The sequence below is a fragment of the Papaver somniferum genome, chromosome 5 (genome assembly GCF_003573695.1).
Source record: "Papaver somniferum cultivar HN1 chromosome 5, ASM357369v1, whole genome shotgun sequence".
Lineage (NCBI taxonomy): Eukaryota > Viridiplantae > Streptophyta > Magnoliopsida > Ranunculales > Papaveraceae > Papaver > Papaver somniferum.
In genome coordinates this window covers 213749026-213764356 of record NC_039362.1, presented here as the reverse complement: position 1 = coordinate 213764356, position 15331 = coordinate 213749026, and the positions used below count along the sequence as shown (strand labels likewise).

Below are 15331 nucleotides of genomic sequence, written 5' to 3'. Positions count from 1 at the left end.
TGTCTATCCACCACCCATCAGATCCACCAACCATGTAGAACTCTGGATCAGAGACCATGGCAATTATAACGTCACCCACAGCATTAGCTTGTGCGTTATTCTTTTCCTTGTTAAATCTGCAATTCCTAGCCATGTGGTTTGGTTTATTACAGATATAACAAAGAAATTCAGAATTGGAATTCTGTCCATTTTTCGATGGGTGTTGGTTCTTGTTTTGATTAGGCCTTCCTCCTTTCTTCTGGTTCGGGTTAGGTTTCATATCCCTTTTCTTAGGTTTTAAATTCGGATGAGTCTTATTGTTAGAAACAATGAGAATCTCTTCCTTCTTATCTTGTTTCCGAGCTTCTTCCTCAACCCTGAGCTTAACAATCAAACTTTCAAGAGAAAATTCTTTAGTCTTGTGACGCAAAGTATTACGAAAATCTTTCCAGCTAGGTGGTAACTTGTCAATCATTACAGAAACTTGAAATTGTTCATCAGTTTTCATACCTTCGGCCACAATTTCGTGGTAAATTTTTTGAAGTTCATGAGCCTGTGCAACAACTGATCTATCATCCACCATTTGGTATCTCACATACCGGCTCACAGCATATTTCTTTGAACCCGCTTCCTCGGTGTCATATTTTTTCTGTAATGCATCCCATACATCTTTAGCAGTTTCAAAAGTTGAATAATACTCATATAAATCGTCAGATAATGCATTAAGAATGTAGTTTTTGCAATCAAAGTCATTATCGATCCATTTGTCGATGGCCTTTTGTTTTTCCTCGGGAGTTTGAGAAACAACTTCTTCAACACCACCGGTAGGAGGTGGATCTGTAGCAGCACCACCGCCAGCAGCAGAACAGCAGCAGCAACACAGCAGTCTTATCAGCAGCAGGTTCCAGGGTTCCAGGATGAACACTCGACACAATCATATGCAGCTTCATCAGTTTGAGATAAAAGAACATCTTCAGCTTCCATCTTCTGAAATGCAACCCTTCAAATTTGAAAGGCTTGTTGGTATCATCAACGCGCTTCTTTTCATTCTCCATAGCAGAAAAGAATCACCTTAAAATTGTTGGAAACAAAGCACTATAATCAAATCACACAAAGAAACCGCTGAGTCGCGTACTAGGTCGCTATCTTTAAGGTGTTTCGCGACTCTGCCTCTTGATTGTGCTAGCAGTCAGTTTTTTGTCGAAACCCTATGGGATAAAACAGCTTATCTCTTTCGATTTCTCTGCACTGAGAAATCGAATCAATAATAACTCTTTCAACAACACTTGCTCAGAAAACTTGACGAAATAAAAATAACGTTCTATTTTTCTCTTCCAGAAACCAGTTTTTTTTTATAATCAAAAAGAATCAATGGAATTAATGGAAAATTAATTTTCGATTAAATGCCAATTAAATTTCTTTGTAACAGCAAAAAAACGGCCCCAAGGCCCCGCTCCCGGACTAATGTAATATAATATATAGTATAAATAGTATATACCCTAGTGAAATTGTGTGGGGTGGGAATTGAACCCATGCCTATAGTGTGGGAGCTCAAAACAATGCCACCATACTATCTCTCTAACTTTGGCATATTATTACAAAACTATGTTTTTTAAATATATACCCCAACACAAGCTCAAGTCTTTATGGAATCAATATGGTTCCTTAATTACAGCCCCATCGATTAAATCCGCTGCTCTCAAGAACAATCATCTCCATGTCGCTGCTAAAGCTAAAATTTTGGCACCTCAACCAAATCAAGTTTCACAACCAGTTCTGGTTGTTCTATCTCTCTCGGCGTCCGAGTATGCTAGTCTTCTGACTCTTCTCAACCCGATACTCCTACGGAACCTCGAGTGAACCTAACTGGTAAGATACTTAACACTTCCTTTATTTCTCCTTGTTTTATTGACAGTGGTGCAACACACCACATCTGTAATTCCTTATCATACTTTACTTCTTATTCTCCTGTCAACACTTTGATTAAATGCAATTGCCTGATGGCTCTCTTGCTGCTGTTAAGCATATCGGTGAAATTGTTTTCTCGCCCCCTCTTAAAATATCAATTGTGCATCATATCCCACATTTTAAGTTTAATTTGCTCTTTGTAAGTAAACTCACACGATCCCTCAATTATGTTGCTCTCTTAACTCGAGATCATTGCATCTTTCAAGACCCACTCACAAATCAAGTGATTGGTCAGGATAATCATGTTTCGGGACTTCACCAACTTCAAGTTTCGGCTCGACCAGCAGCATCACACAAAGCTATTTTTAATAATAAAATGCCGTTAGATGTTTGACATTGTCGTCTTGGCCATCCAAGTCTTGATCGTTTTAAATTTTTATGTCAACCTATTGATTGTATTAGTTCCAATTTTTCTAGTACTCGTGATGTATGTATTTTGGAAAAACAAACGAAATTACCTTTCAATAGAAATCGCATTTCCTCTAAACGTTTTTTTTGAACTTATTCATTGCGATATATGGGGTCCCTTTGTGACACCATCACTCACCGGTGCAAAGTATTTTCTCACCATAGTCGATGACTTTTCTCGTTGTACATGGGTTTACCTTATGCACACAAAGGATGAGACTTTTAAATTCATTAAGTACTTCTACAGTTTTGTTATTAGTCAGTTTTGTTATTAGTCAGATTCACATATAATCGTACCACCTAATATAGAATCATATGTACGACGATCAACTCGAGAATGTCATCGTCCTTCACACTTAAAATATTTTATTTGCTCAGCACAACAATGCACTTCTACTTCTCCGTATCCCCTCACTAACTATTTATCATTTTCTCAATTTACTTCACAACATCGTGCCTTCCTGTCATCTGTTATCACCAATGATGAACTGCACACATTCACAGAATCCATTAAAAATCCAGACTAGCGTGATGCTATTGTCAAAGAACATACTGCTCTAAATGACAATGATACTTTCACTATCACTACTCTTCCACCAGGAAAACCAACCATTGTCTGTAAATGGTTGTTTAAAATCAAGTATAGACCGGATGGTACGATTGAGCGTCATAAGGCACGTCTTGTTTCTAAAGGGTACACACAACATGAAGGAAATGATTATCATGACACTTATGCTCCTGTTGCAAAACTAGTTTATGTTCGTGTCTTAGTCTCCATTGCTACTTTTTATAATTGGCCTCTCCATCAACTAGATGTCAATAATGCCTTTTTACAAGGCGATCTTCATGAAACTCCCTCCTGGTTTTCAGAAAAAGGGAGATAATTGTGTTTACAAATTCAACAAATCCTTATATGGGCTCAAGCAATCCTCTCGTCAATGGTTTGCTAAATTTTCTGCAACCTTACTTGATGAAGGTTTTGTTCAATCTCGTGCTGACTATTCTCTTTTTATTTTTCATTCAGGTAAGATATCCATTTATGGTTTAGTTTATGTCGACGATATTATTATTACAGGTAATAGTGACACGGCTATTCAAGAACTAAAACACAAACTTGAATCTAAGTTTTCTATCAAAAATCTTGGTCGTTTGCAGTATTTCCTTGGAATTGAAGTTGCTCGCTCTCCCAAAGGTATTTTTCTCTGCCAACGAAAATATATCCTTGACATTGTTCAGGATTCTGGTCTTTTAGGTGCTAAGGTTTCACCTTCTCCTATGTAACAACACCTTAAGCTACTTCCAACTTCCGGTGATCCTCTACCTGATCCTAGTGTTTATCGCCGCCTAATTGGTCGACTGCTTTATCTTTAGGTGACTCGTCCTGATATCACCTACTCAGTTAATTATCCGAGTCAGTTCATGCAGCAACCATACTCAGGTCACTTGGATGCTGCACATCGTGTAGTTCGATATCTTAAAGGAACTGTCAGTCATGGTATTTTACTTTCTGCGAATACCTCATTGTCTCTTGCGAGTTATACCAATTCTGATTAGGCAGGATATCCAGTAACTCGATGATCCACAACAGGGTATTTCACAATGCTGGGTAGTTCCAAAGCCTATTCCAGTCTATTGTGATAATCAGGCTGCTATCCACATATCTGCAAATCCAGTTTTTCACGAACGAACTTAACATATCGAAATTGATTGTTATTTTGTTCGAGAAAAATTGCTCTATGTTCTCACAAAACCAACTCATATTGCATCTGCGGCTCAATTAGCTGATCTCTTCACCAAGCCACTTGGAGTGGACCAGTTTAGACATCTTGTCAGCAAGTTGGGCATTCGGTCTCATGATCCTCCCGCTCCAACTTGAGGGGGGGTATTGGATGTGTATATGTAAGTCACCACCAGCCATCAGTCTTGCCACAGTTGAACAGTCAGCAGTCACCACCAGGCGCAAGTCTTTAGCTTAGGTCCGAGTCTTATGTACTCATTCTTATTGTAATTTGTTGTAACTAGATGTAACTATCCAGTATTGACGCTATTATTGTTTAGCTTATGTTTTGAATCTTTCGTCAATTCTCAGTACTTTGTATTCATATAAATACACAATGAAATATAATCAGTCTCAACAATTGTGAGATTAATCCATATTATTCTTGTAAATTTAAGAAATAAATTTTCTTTTCAAAGGTATCAAGTTGACAAAAAATGCTCCCCCAGACATGTTTTTTTGCCACTGGCTATTTAGTTCACTGTTCAAGAAATAAAAATTAAGCAGTTGTTAGAATTCGTTAAATCCCAAACATCTGGGTTTTTTTTTTGTAAAAAATTTCACAACAAACATAAAGGCATTATATACAGGATTCTGGAAAAAAAAAAGATCTGAAAGACACCCACTTAGGTGCTCCTCTTCTTATAAACCAGTGTAAGCTTCAATCCTTTGATAATGTCATTGAAAAAAATGGAACAAAAGAATTACTAATTAGGCCGGAAAAGTATCTCAACCCAGTAGAATGGTTATGATTAAATCTTTTTTATCAGGCGTGCCCTTCTCAATATGGGTTTCTTTGTGTTACCAAAATTATAACTAATACAATTAATGCTTTACGATGCGATTTCTGACGGGGGAAATGCCTACGATGTTTCGTACAGACCTATAGATAGAGGAGGGCTAGGTTTCAAGGAAGCTAACAAAATGAACCAAGAAATGGTTAACAAAATTGCTTGGAGACTAGTTAGTAATATGAACGACCTTGGAAAAGATTTTAAAAAGAAAATATTTCAAAAATTACGGTATTTTGTTGTCCAAGAAAAAAGATAAAAAAATTTGGGTTTGAAAATGTATTCAACAAGGATTCATCAGATTAAACAATATATCATACAGGAGGTTGGGAAGGTATGTCAATAAAGATATGGGATGACAATCGGGTGCCAGGAAGGGAAGAGGTTTCACCAGACACTTTCTCACAGAGAAAAAAACTTGATAAACTCAAGCACTATGAAGTGTAACAGGGATACTTTGGAAATTTTATTTATTATGGAAGTAGTTGACCAAATCATGAACATTAAGCTTTACAAAACAAATGAATAATGAGTGATGAAACAAGATAAACAGAGATGGACTCTAAAAACAAATGAGGAGTTCTTAGTTAAATCCTTATATTCAATCCCTCAGAACTCGAAAACCAGTGACACCATAAATTTATCTGGAAATCTGTATGGGAATGGACATTTCTTACTTTACAATAACTTTTCTTAGAATAGTATGAGGAAACTTGCTTTCCATTGTACTATGTCCTTCCTTTTACAGGCTTTTTCCAAAATCCTTCTTCTTATGACATTATGCCACATATCATAGGTACCTCTTTATTTACCATTATTTCCACTCCTCCCAATAAAACCTTTCACTTCTCTATTAATTCATTCCTTATCCTTCGTACTCCATGGATATACTCTTTTAGCCTTTGGCTCTAGTCCCGAAATCCCCATGTTAACTCATGGGCTTACCCTTCCTCTAGGGACTCCATAAACCCAAACAGCTGTCCTTGGACACATTGGCAGAACAGTATGCAAATGTAAGGAGTAATAATTCCAACTCCCAAGACTCAGTAGTCCATACTGAAGCTTAGCACCCTGGGCCTTCCACATCCTGGAACCTTCACTCTTTCTCTCAAATATACCAGAAAAAATGATCATTGTGACAAACAGTTTCCATGCGCTTCGGGCAAGGGATACCAAATGGTCATGGACAGATACACCTAACTGGGAATTACAACTACTGACCAGCCGGTAAAAGCATTGGATTTGATGGTATAAATGATCCAGGACAGTAATTGATTATGCTTTTATCTAATGTAAGACAGCAATTTGGTTAGAAGTTAGGGTCAGTTTCAATAATACCTACTGTACTCAACTTAGTGTAGAACCAGGGAATAACCTTTCTTGTTCGAAACTTGGCTTCTTTTTTCTATCTCAGTAACTTTTAGTTTTACTTAAAAAGCACAATCAAGAGTCGAAGAAAGAGTATCAAAATATCAGCATTACGTTCGTACACTTTTTTTCAAATTCTTGCTCACTCTAAATTAAAAAACTTGAACATATATAAGCCATGCATGAAAACTTTAAAAGAAAACCAAATCAAAGAATCTTCATAGACTTTTTGTTGCATCATCTTTGCCGATTGCCAACTCTAAAAAGCATGCGCTGATGCTATCTGCTTCTCCTGATGAGCCATTTCTCTGAAAGAGGCATCTAAACTGCAACCCCAAACACTCTCAAACAGATCTTGGCTTGTCATGTTGCCTACAGGGGAGAAAGGGCCAAAAAGTTCTACACCAAACCAAGTCTGATTAGGATATATTCTCTGTTCGAACTTTGCACTTGTATCCTCTGCCCAAACCCTCTTTAACATATCTTCAATTGTAATATCTCCAACGGGGGAGAAAGGGCCAAGAAGTTTTTCACCAAAGTAAGTCTGATTAGGATATATTCTCTGCTCCAATTTTGCACATGTTGTCGCTTCTGGCAATTCACGCATATCGGGCGCAAAGTAAGGATGCTCCAGAGCCTCCATAGCTGTTGGTCTGTTTTTTGGATCCCAAGAACAAAGGGATTTAATCAGATCTATAGCCTCATGACTAGCAGATGGTATCATTGTAGAAATACCATATGGATGTACTTGAGGAAACTTGTAACCGCAGGAATTCGCAAGTTGTATTCCTTCTGCCCACGACTCATAAGTTGGACTTCCGATTACACTGCAAATCTTATACAGCTGATCTGCTCGACTCTTACCAGGAAAAAGAGGACGAAACGAATACAGTTCGGCCATTATAGCACCAACCGCCCACATATCAACAGCAGAGGTATACGAAACCGAGTTTAACAGCACTTCAGGTGCGCGGTACATCCGTGTAGTAACGTAATCTGAACACGGTGATTTAGAATCAATTTCCCTAGCTTGACCAAAATCTGCAATCTTTATTGACTCTCCATCTTTACTGACCAGCAAGTTATCTGGTTTTAGATCTCGATGCATATATCCACCAGGACGATGCATCTGTGCAAGAGCTCGCAAGATTTGACGAGACCAGCCTCGTATTTCAAACTCCGAAAAAAGGCCTATCCTGTTCTCCAATAACCCGTTTAGTAACTCAGGATCCGTACAAAGATTGATCTTATCATGCATAAGGCGATACAGAGTAGATTCTTGGTAATCAAAGACCAAATATAAGACTTGATTCTCATAGATGAGTTTTCTGAGCCCGATGATATTCGGATCCCCATGGAGTTTAACCAATGCCCTGACTTCTGGAAGTTCAAGGCACTCTTCCAAGGACGAATATGATTTCTTCATCTCCTTTATTGCTACGATTTCAGAACCATCAACACTAAGATTATCTATAGCTTTCCAGACATATCCGAATGTTCCTTCGCCAACTTTATCTATCAGAGTATAACTACAATATTCCATGCTTATACCAAATCGTCGAAGAAAAACTTAACACGAACTTCAATTTTTCTTCTTCTCTTTACCTGAAACGGCTTCAATGAATTTACTTATCTGATGAAACATAAAAGAAAAGGAAAAAAATGATGAAACTCTTTATTTCAAGAAGCGGATCAAGAAACAATGAAAACTGGGATACAACAACTATATGCATGCGCCCATGTATATATAAGGGAAAAAAAACTTCTAGAGCTACTAGGAAACAGTGTTCGAGTCTATCTGGGTAATGTTTCCAGGCGGTACATAGCGTGCTTCCAAATTTTGATATTTTGGAGAGAATACGGAAACACAAATAAGGAAATTTGACCAGAATTAATAGTCGTTCGGTTTCCTAGTTGTTCAACACTTTGAGTCTTTTCAAACCCTACATGGTTAACAGGAAGAAGCAAGAAGATATCTTGATGAAACGATGGATCGAGGGATTTCACCCGATGGTAGGGGGGTTGAGCCAAATCAGTTCAACTACTGGAGGCTAACGCATTAATTATCGAAATGGAAGAGAACTTAGAAGGGTTGTTTGCCTAATGCTAGAACATTTAATACCATCCGCAACGTTTTTCTTAGAGTAAAGGCCACTGCGAAGCCATTGTGATTTCCAGGTAAGATGCGTGAAAGATATCTTTCACCAACGGACTCCGAGTAAATTTATGATGGGGCGTTTTATGATGGGGACATGGGGACAAATTATGTCTTGACATGTGTTCTTCAATTAATTGTTTTAACAAATTCTGTTACAAAAAATATAAAGGATAAAATATCATTAATTAAGATAACTAGTATTTTCATCAAAAATACACTTCTTTTATATATTTGGAAACAAAATTTGAATGAATCAATTTATACCAAAGACACGTGTCAAGACATGATTTGTCCCCCATGCTCCACCAAAAAACGCCCCCATCAAATATTTTTCCAACGGACTCGGTTAATTTTTTGTTAGTAAATCTCTCGGAAGGCGATTTAAAAGATCTCTACTGTTTTTTTTGTGTGTGTGATCCCTCGTTATGGTTTCTTTCTGGTATAGGCTTCTGTTCTGTCAGTCATCTTTGTCTGATGGATGGATCCGCAGATTCGTACTTCCCTGCCTTTGTGAATCCATGCCTCATTACGAAATTACAGACCAGTTGTTGTTTTGTATATATAGCGCGATTAATTAATGCTCCTTGCAACGAGGTCTAATTGACGAAGCTTTGGTTGTCTTCTCCAAAATGCAAAAAAGATTGGAACGTTACTCTACAATTAATAATGTGCAAAAATTGTCTCGCAATGTCGTGGAACTGGGATCCTTTGAACATATCGTACATGTGTGGTTACTGGTTACTCTCTGTAATCTGATTTTGATGGCATTCTTAACTTTTGAACCAAGTCAGACAGATGTATATAAAAACTGTCAAAAAAGATACGCGAAACATGACCAAGTATTAGATCATAGGTATTATTACTACGAATTTTTATATATAGCAAATGAAAAGGAGAGTGTAGTATAGTGTACTCTTATTTATATTCACCACATATAAATTAAACTACTTATTGTGTTGCGTTATATTGCTTTCCTCCTTCCGTAGTATCATTATAATCTGTAAGTTCTGATTTCTCTTTATCATAAGCAATGGGGTGAGCCGTCTTGGTTTTCTTGTATTCCCCTACGAAGTAAGAAAGGAAACCCCACAAACATAATGCATGTGACATTCCTTTTTGACCCGTAAATTCCTCGTGGAAAGCAATCGATGCAGCAACCTGAGTGAATGGGAGTAAACATGTAGTAAAAATTCCAGAGAAGAGAGATGATGTACAGTAGATGATTCCCAAAAATCCTGCGGAGGCGATTTGCCAAGCAACTGCAACTGCAATTAATAGCAAATAATATTTCACTTGTCCCAAACCAAAATTTCTTCCTTCTCTTGGAATAACCTGCATAACATGAAAACAAAAGGCAACAAATGACTCTCTAAATGATGAAATGCGTCGTCAATATTTATGGATTTTTACGTTCTAAAACTCCGATTTCCTCGGACGACAAAAAGAAAATAACTGTACTTAAACAAAATATAATTTTTGGAGAAAAAGGATAAAATGTACCTGAAAATCCTTGTTGATGGCCATCCCAATTATGCTAACAAGAGTAGCAAATAGGCTCAAAACAAACTGAAACTGCATGACAACAGAATAAGTGATAGGCTTACTACTTTTCCTATAAGCAAGTTCAACCAAAGGCATAATGAGTCCCGCTAAAGCAGCACCTGCAAGAGTTCAAAAGAATCCAAGGTAATATTGTTGTTGAGTAGTTGGTGTAGGATGTTAGTACTGGAAACGGAAGAAACCACACATAGATAAAACTTCTCAAAGGAAGAATATGATTATTCAAAAGTCTGTCCTCTTTTTCTTTAGACGAGGACATATATAGGCCTTATTAGGCTTTAATGACAATATCTTCTAAGATTAATGCAAATAAAAGGAAATCTACCCAAATACGATATCATGCAAGATATCTTTTATTTCTTAACAAAAATAACAAACATGCAGATATTCTTGCATGGTTAACGAATATTCTTTCGCTGATCTCTTCCTTTCAAATAAGATTCTGCCATATCTTGCACTACATCATTCTCCCCGGGAAAGAGGAAATTCGCCCTCGAATTAGGCAGGTTAGGAAGATCATCATCGGACGAGTCGCCGTGGTAGGGAATTAGATGACGCACATTGAACACATCAGCCGTATGAATATGACTGGGAAGCTTCAGACGGTAAGCATTGGGGTTGAGTTTTTCAATTATTTCAAATGGACCAATCTTGCGAGGACCTAACTTGTTGTACGTACCCGCCGAAAAACGTTCCTTAATAAGCACAGCCCAAACGAAATCACCTACCTCAAATTCAACATGACGACGATGCTTATCAGCGGCCGTTTTATATTTGGTAGAAGAAGCTACCAAATTTTGAGCAGCAATCTCATGAATGTGGTGAAGATTCTCCACTAACGCATCCGCAGTGGTATGCACACGTTGTAGGTCTGGAACCAGTGCTAGGTCGAGTGAGGAACGAGGGTTAAACCCACAGACCACTTGAAAAGGACTAAACCCTGTGCTTCTATGAATTGCTCTATTGAAAGCGAATTCAGCTTGAAACAGATGTTGATCCCATTGCTTAGTGTGAGACCCAACCAAACTACGAAGTAAATTCCCAAGAGAACGGTTCACTACCTCTGTCTGTCCATCCGTTTGTGGGTGATAAGCGCTGCTGAATTTTAGCTCCGTACGTAACAATTTCCAAAGGCACCTCCAAAAATGACTAAGAAATTTAGAATCACGGTCAGAAACGATGGATTCCGGAAGACCATGCAGACGGTATACATGTCTGAAAAATAATAGCGCCACATTAACCGCGTCCGTAGTCTTCTTGCATGCTACAAAATGTGACATCTTGGAAAATCTGTCAACAATAACAAAAACAGAATCCATTCCTTGTTGAGTGCGCGGAAAACCGACGACAAAGTCCATACTAATATCAGTCCATGGCTTTGAAGGAATTGGTAACGACATATAAAGACCCGCATTCGTAGCTGACCCTTTAGAGATCTGACAGACGTGACAACGGGAGACAAATCGTTGTACCTCCTTAAACAGACGCGGCCAAAAATAGGAGAAAGAGATCAGTTGGAACGTTTTGTCACGACCAAAGTGACCTTCGTTATGTATCTCCTGGATGATCTTCAACCGCAAGCTACAGGACGGGATGCACAGTCGAGTACCCTTGAAGAGAAAGCCGTCCAACAAGGAGAATTGTGTATTATTGCCTGCACGTACAGCTTCCAATATGACAGAAAAATATGGGTCTGATTGGTATAATGTAGCAAACGAGTCAAACCCCAATACTTCCGTCCGCAGGGATGTTAAGAGGCTTCGACGACGACTCAGACCATCAGCCACACGGTTTTGAATACCAGCTTTGTGTTTGAGGACGAACGTGAAATCCTGCAGATAGCTAGCCCACTTAACCTGTCGTGCATTCATCTTGTCTTGATTACCTATGTGCTTGAGAGCGTCGTGGTCAGTAAACAAAACAAATTCGGAATGAATCAAATAATGACGCCAGTGCTTGAGAGTCTGTATGATGGCATAAAATTCCAATTCGTACGTGCTATAATTACGCTTGGCTCCATTCAACTTTTCACTGAAAAAGGCGACCGGCTTACCTGTTTGGCTTAAGACGGCACCAATACCAACCTTAGAGGCGTCTGTGTGAACTTCGAACGGCAAAGAAAAATCGGGTAAAGCTAATATAGGAGCCGAACAAAGCTTCTCTTTGAGCAAGATGAAGCTTGCTGTTGCCTCTTCTGTCCATGCAAATTTACCATTTTTCATGCAGTCGGTGATTGCCGCTGCTATCGTGCTAAAATGGGGAATAAATCTCCGATAAAAAGACGCAAACCCGTGAAAACTCCGAGCCTCATGGATTGTTTGGGGGCAAGGCCAAGTACGTACAGCATCAACCTTAGACTCATCCACCGAGATGCCATCCTTGGATATGACGTATCCGAGAAACAGAATACGATCCGTACAAAAAACACACTTCTTTGGAGCAGCAAAAAAATGTTGTTGGCGTAAAACTACTAAGACCTCACGAAGATGACATAAGTGACAGTCCAAGTTAGTACTATAAACCAATATGTCATCGAAATAAACGACAACAAACTTACCCAGAAATGGTTTTAATACTTCGTTCATTACGCGCATAAATGTACTAGGAGAATTGGAGAGACCAAACGGCATCACCAACCATTCATAAAGTCCTTCCCTTGTTTTAAAAGCGGTCTTCCATTCATCTCCTGGCCGTATACGAATCTGATGGTAGCCACTACGCAAATCCAATTTACTAAAAACTGTAGCACCATGAAGCTGGTCAAGTATATCGTCCAACCGAGGAATAGGAAAACGATAATTTACCGTAATCTTATTAATAGCACGACTATCCACGCACATGCGCCAGGTACCATCCTTCTTAGGAATGAGCAACGCAGGAACTGCACAAGGGCTGAGACTCTCCCTGATAAGGCCTTTGGCTAATAACTCCCCCACTTGACGTTGTAGCTCCATATATTCTTTTGGACTCATGCGATAATGAGCTCGATTAGGAAGCACTGAACCAGGCACCAAGTCTATCCGGTGCTGAATAGCTCGGGAAGGAGGTAAACCCTCTGGAAGATTATCTGGGAAGATATCCTCAAAGTCCGATAATAGCTCCTGCACACACGCCGGAACTTCCATAGCAGCTGTAGCCTCAAGAGAGAGACCACACAAGAGTAACACCATCCCTTCAGTGAGCATCTCGTTCTCAAACGGACGCCAAGAAAGAAAATTGGAAGCCACGGAAGAAGCAGGTACGTTTACTGTCATATTGGCAGGAACCAGGGTAACACGAGTATGCTTAAATATGAATGAGTATGTGTTCAGCTTACCATCATGAGTCACTGCCCTATCGTATTGCCATGGTCGACCCAACAGCAGATGACAGGCATCCATCACCACGACATCACACCACACGGCACTTCATAGACAGAACCAATTGAAAACTTCACAAGGCAACGTCTGGAAATAGTTACCTCGGATCCCTTACTAATCCAATGAAGGGAATATGGGCTAGGATGTTTTTCTGTGGGAAGCTTGAGTTTCCGAACAGCCTCGTCAGACACCACGTTTTCACAGCTGCCGGAATCAACGATCAAACGACACACCTTGCCTGCAATGGTACACGTTGTCTTGAAGATGTTCTTTCGTAGGCATGACTCGTCAGCGTCAGCTTTAGGAGTAAGAAATGAACGACGGTAGATCATCAGACAGTCACCTTGGTCACCTGGCAGGAACACCTCATCGAACTCAGCTGCTGTCTCTTCCGCATCAGCAAAGACATCAGCAGTAGTATCCACTTCTGTAAGCAAAGCCTTACCCGGTCTTCCAGCCTTGCGACACTCGTTTGCCAAGTGATTTGGATCTCCAAAACGATAGCACTTAGGACCAGACTTCGTAGGCGTACTAACAATCGGTTGAGCGGAAGCAGTATGAGAAGAAGAAGTCGGAGGACGGCCAGTTGCTGCCCGAATCGACTTACGAGATAGTTGTTTCTCCAATCGCAAAGCACGCTGATGAACCTCGGACACAGAATAATAGTCAAACAGATTAAGGGTATCTTGAAAAGTCTCTCGCAAGCCCCCTAAGTATCGATAAACAAGTTGGTCTTCGGTGTCTGTAATACCTGATCGTGTGACCAAGTCATAGAACTCTTTTGTATATTCATCAATTGACCGAAAACCCTGACGAAGATTTTGTAAACGAATATAGAGTTCCCTTGTATAGTTAAACGGTAAAAAGGCCGAACGCATGCACTTTTCAAGCCTAATCCAGGAAGAAATAGGAGGTTTACCTTTCTGAATTCTAGATGCTTTCAACTGACGCCACCAAACAACAGCCCTTCCGCGAAAGCGCGTAGCCACAAGCGAAACCACTCGATCATCAGGAACCCTCTTAAATTCCAGAACTTCCTCCACGGTAGAGAACCAGTCTATACAATCTTCCGGTGATAAACCGCTACCATGAAACTCAGGAATCTCTATGCGGAATGACGATTCCCAACTCCTAGAATCACGCTCACGCCCAGCAAAGGGGTTTTCAGTATCCGTATCGTCATCTGTTCCATCCGAATTGGATTCATCCGTAGGAGGACGACGGCGCTCATGTCGTTGTAACAATGTTGCTACTTGACCGACGAGCTGCTCAACCGTGCGTGATAATTCATCGTATCTAGTTCTCTCCATCACCTCCTCAACTAGAGCTTCGCGAGGACCACCCTGACCTCTACCACGAACCATGTTGGAAGGATCGATACCCAGATTCTAAATACCAATTGGTGTAGGATGTTAGTACTGGAAACGGAAGAAACCACACATAGATAAAACTTCTCAAAGGAAGAATATGATTATTCAAAAGTCTATCCTATTTTTCTTTAGACGAGGACATATATAGGCCTTATTAGGCTTTAATGACAATATCTTCTAAGATTAATGCAAATAAAAGGAAATCTACCCAAATACGATATCATGCAAGATATCTCTTATTTCTTAACAAAAATAACAAACATGCAGATATTCTTGCATGGTTAACGAATATTCTTTCGCTGATCTCTTCCTTTCAAATAAGATTCTGCCATATCTTGCACTACATCAGTAGTACCAGGAGGTCTTGTTGGTTGAACTTCAACATAGAAGTCACTAACAAGCTGGTTAGAACAAGATTAGGAAATTGATGTAATCCTAAGGGAATTAGAAGTCATCTAGTTCTAAGAAAAGGAAAGACATGTAATAAGGTAATAGGACTAGGAAAAGGAATTCATAGTTCTATATATATATGATCACCAAAGTTGTGGTTGATCATATGAGCAAGATTAGAGCTTGTGTTTAGTTTTGAGATA

General features: G+C 39.3%; 1 protein-coding gene across 1 annotated transcript; it reads right to left on the bottom strand.

The window, feature by feature from the left end:
• Positions 1 to 6550: 6550 nt before the first annotated feature.
• LOC113280753 (cyclin-dependent kinase F-4-like) lies at positions 6551 to 7834 on the bottom strand. Its single transcript, XM_026529340.1, has one exon. It carries the CDS (start codon positions 7832 to 7834, stop codon positions 6551 to 6553), a length of 1284 nt encoding a protein of 427 aa, XP_026385125.1.
• Positions 7835 to 15331: the final 7497 nt, after the last annotated feature.

Bases quoted from the DNA above. Each gene is read 5' to 3' on its own strand.
- LOC113280753 (XM_026529340.1), bottom strand. From the start codon at position 7,834: ATGGAATATTGTAGTTATACTCTGATAGATAAAGTTGGCGAAGGAACA.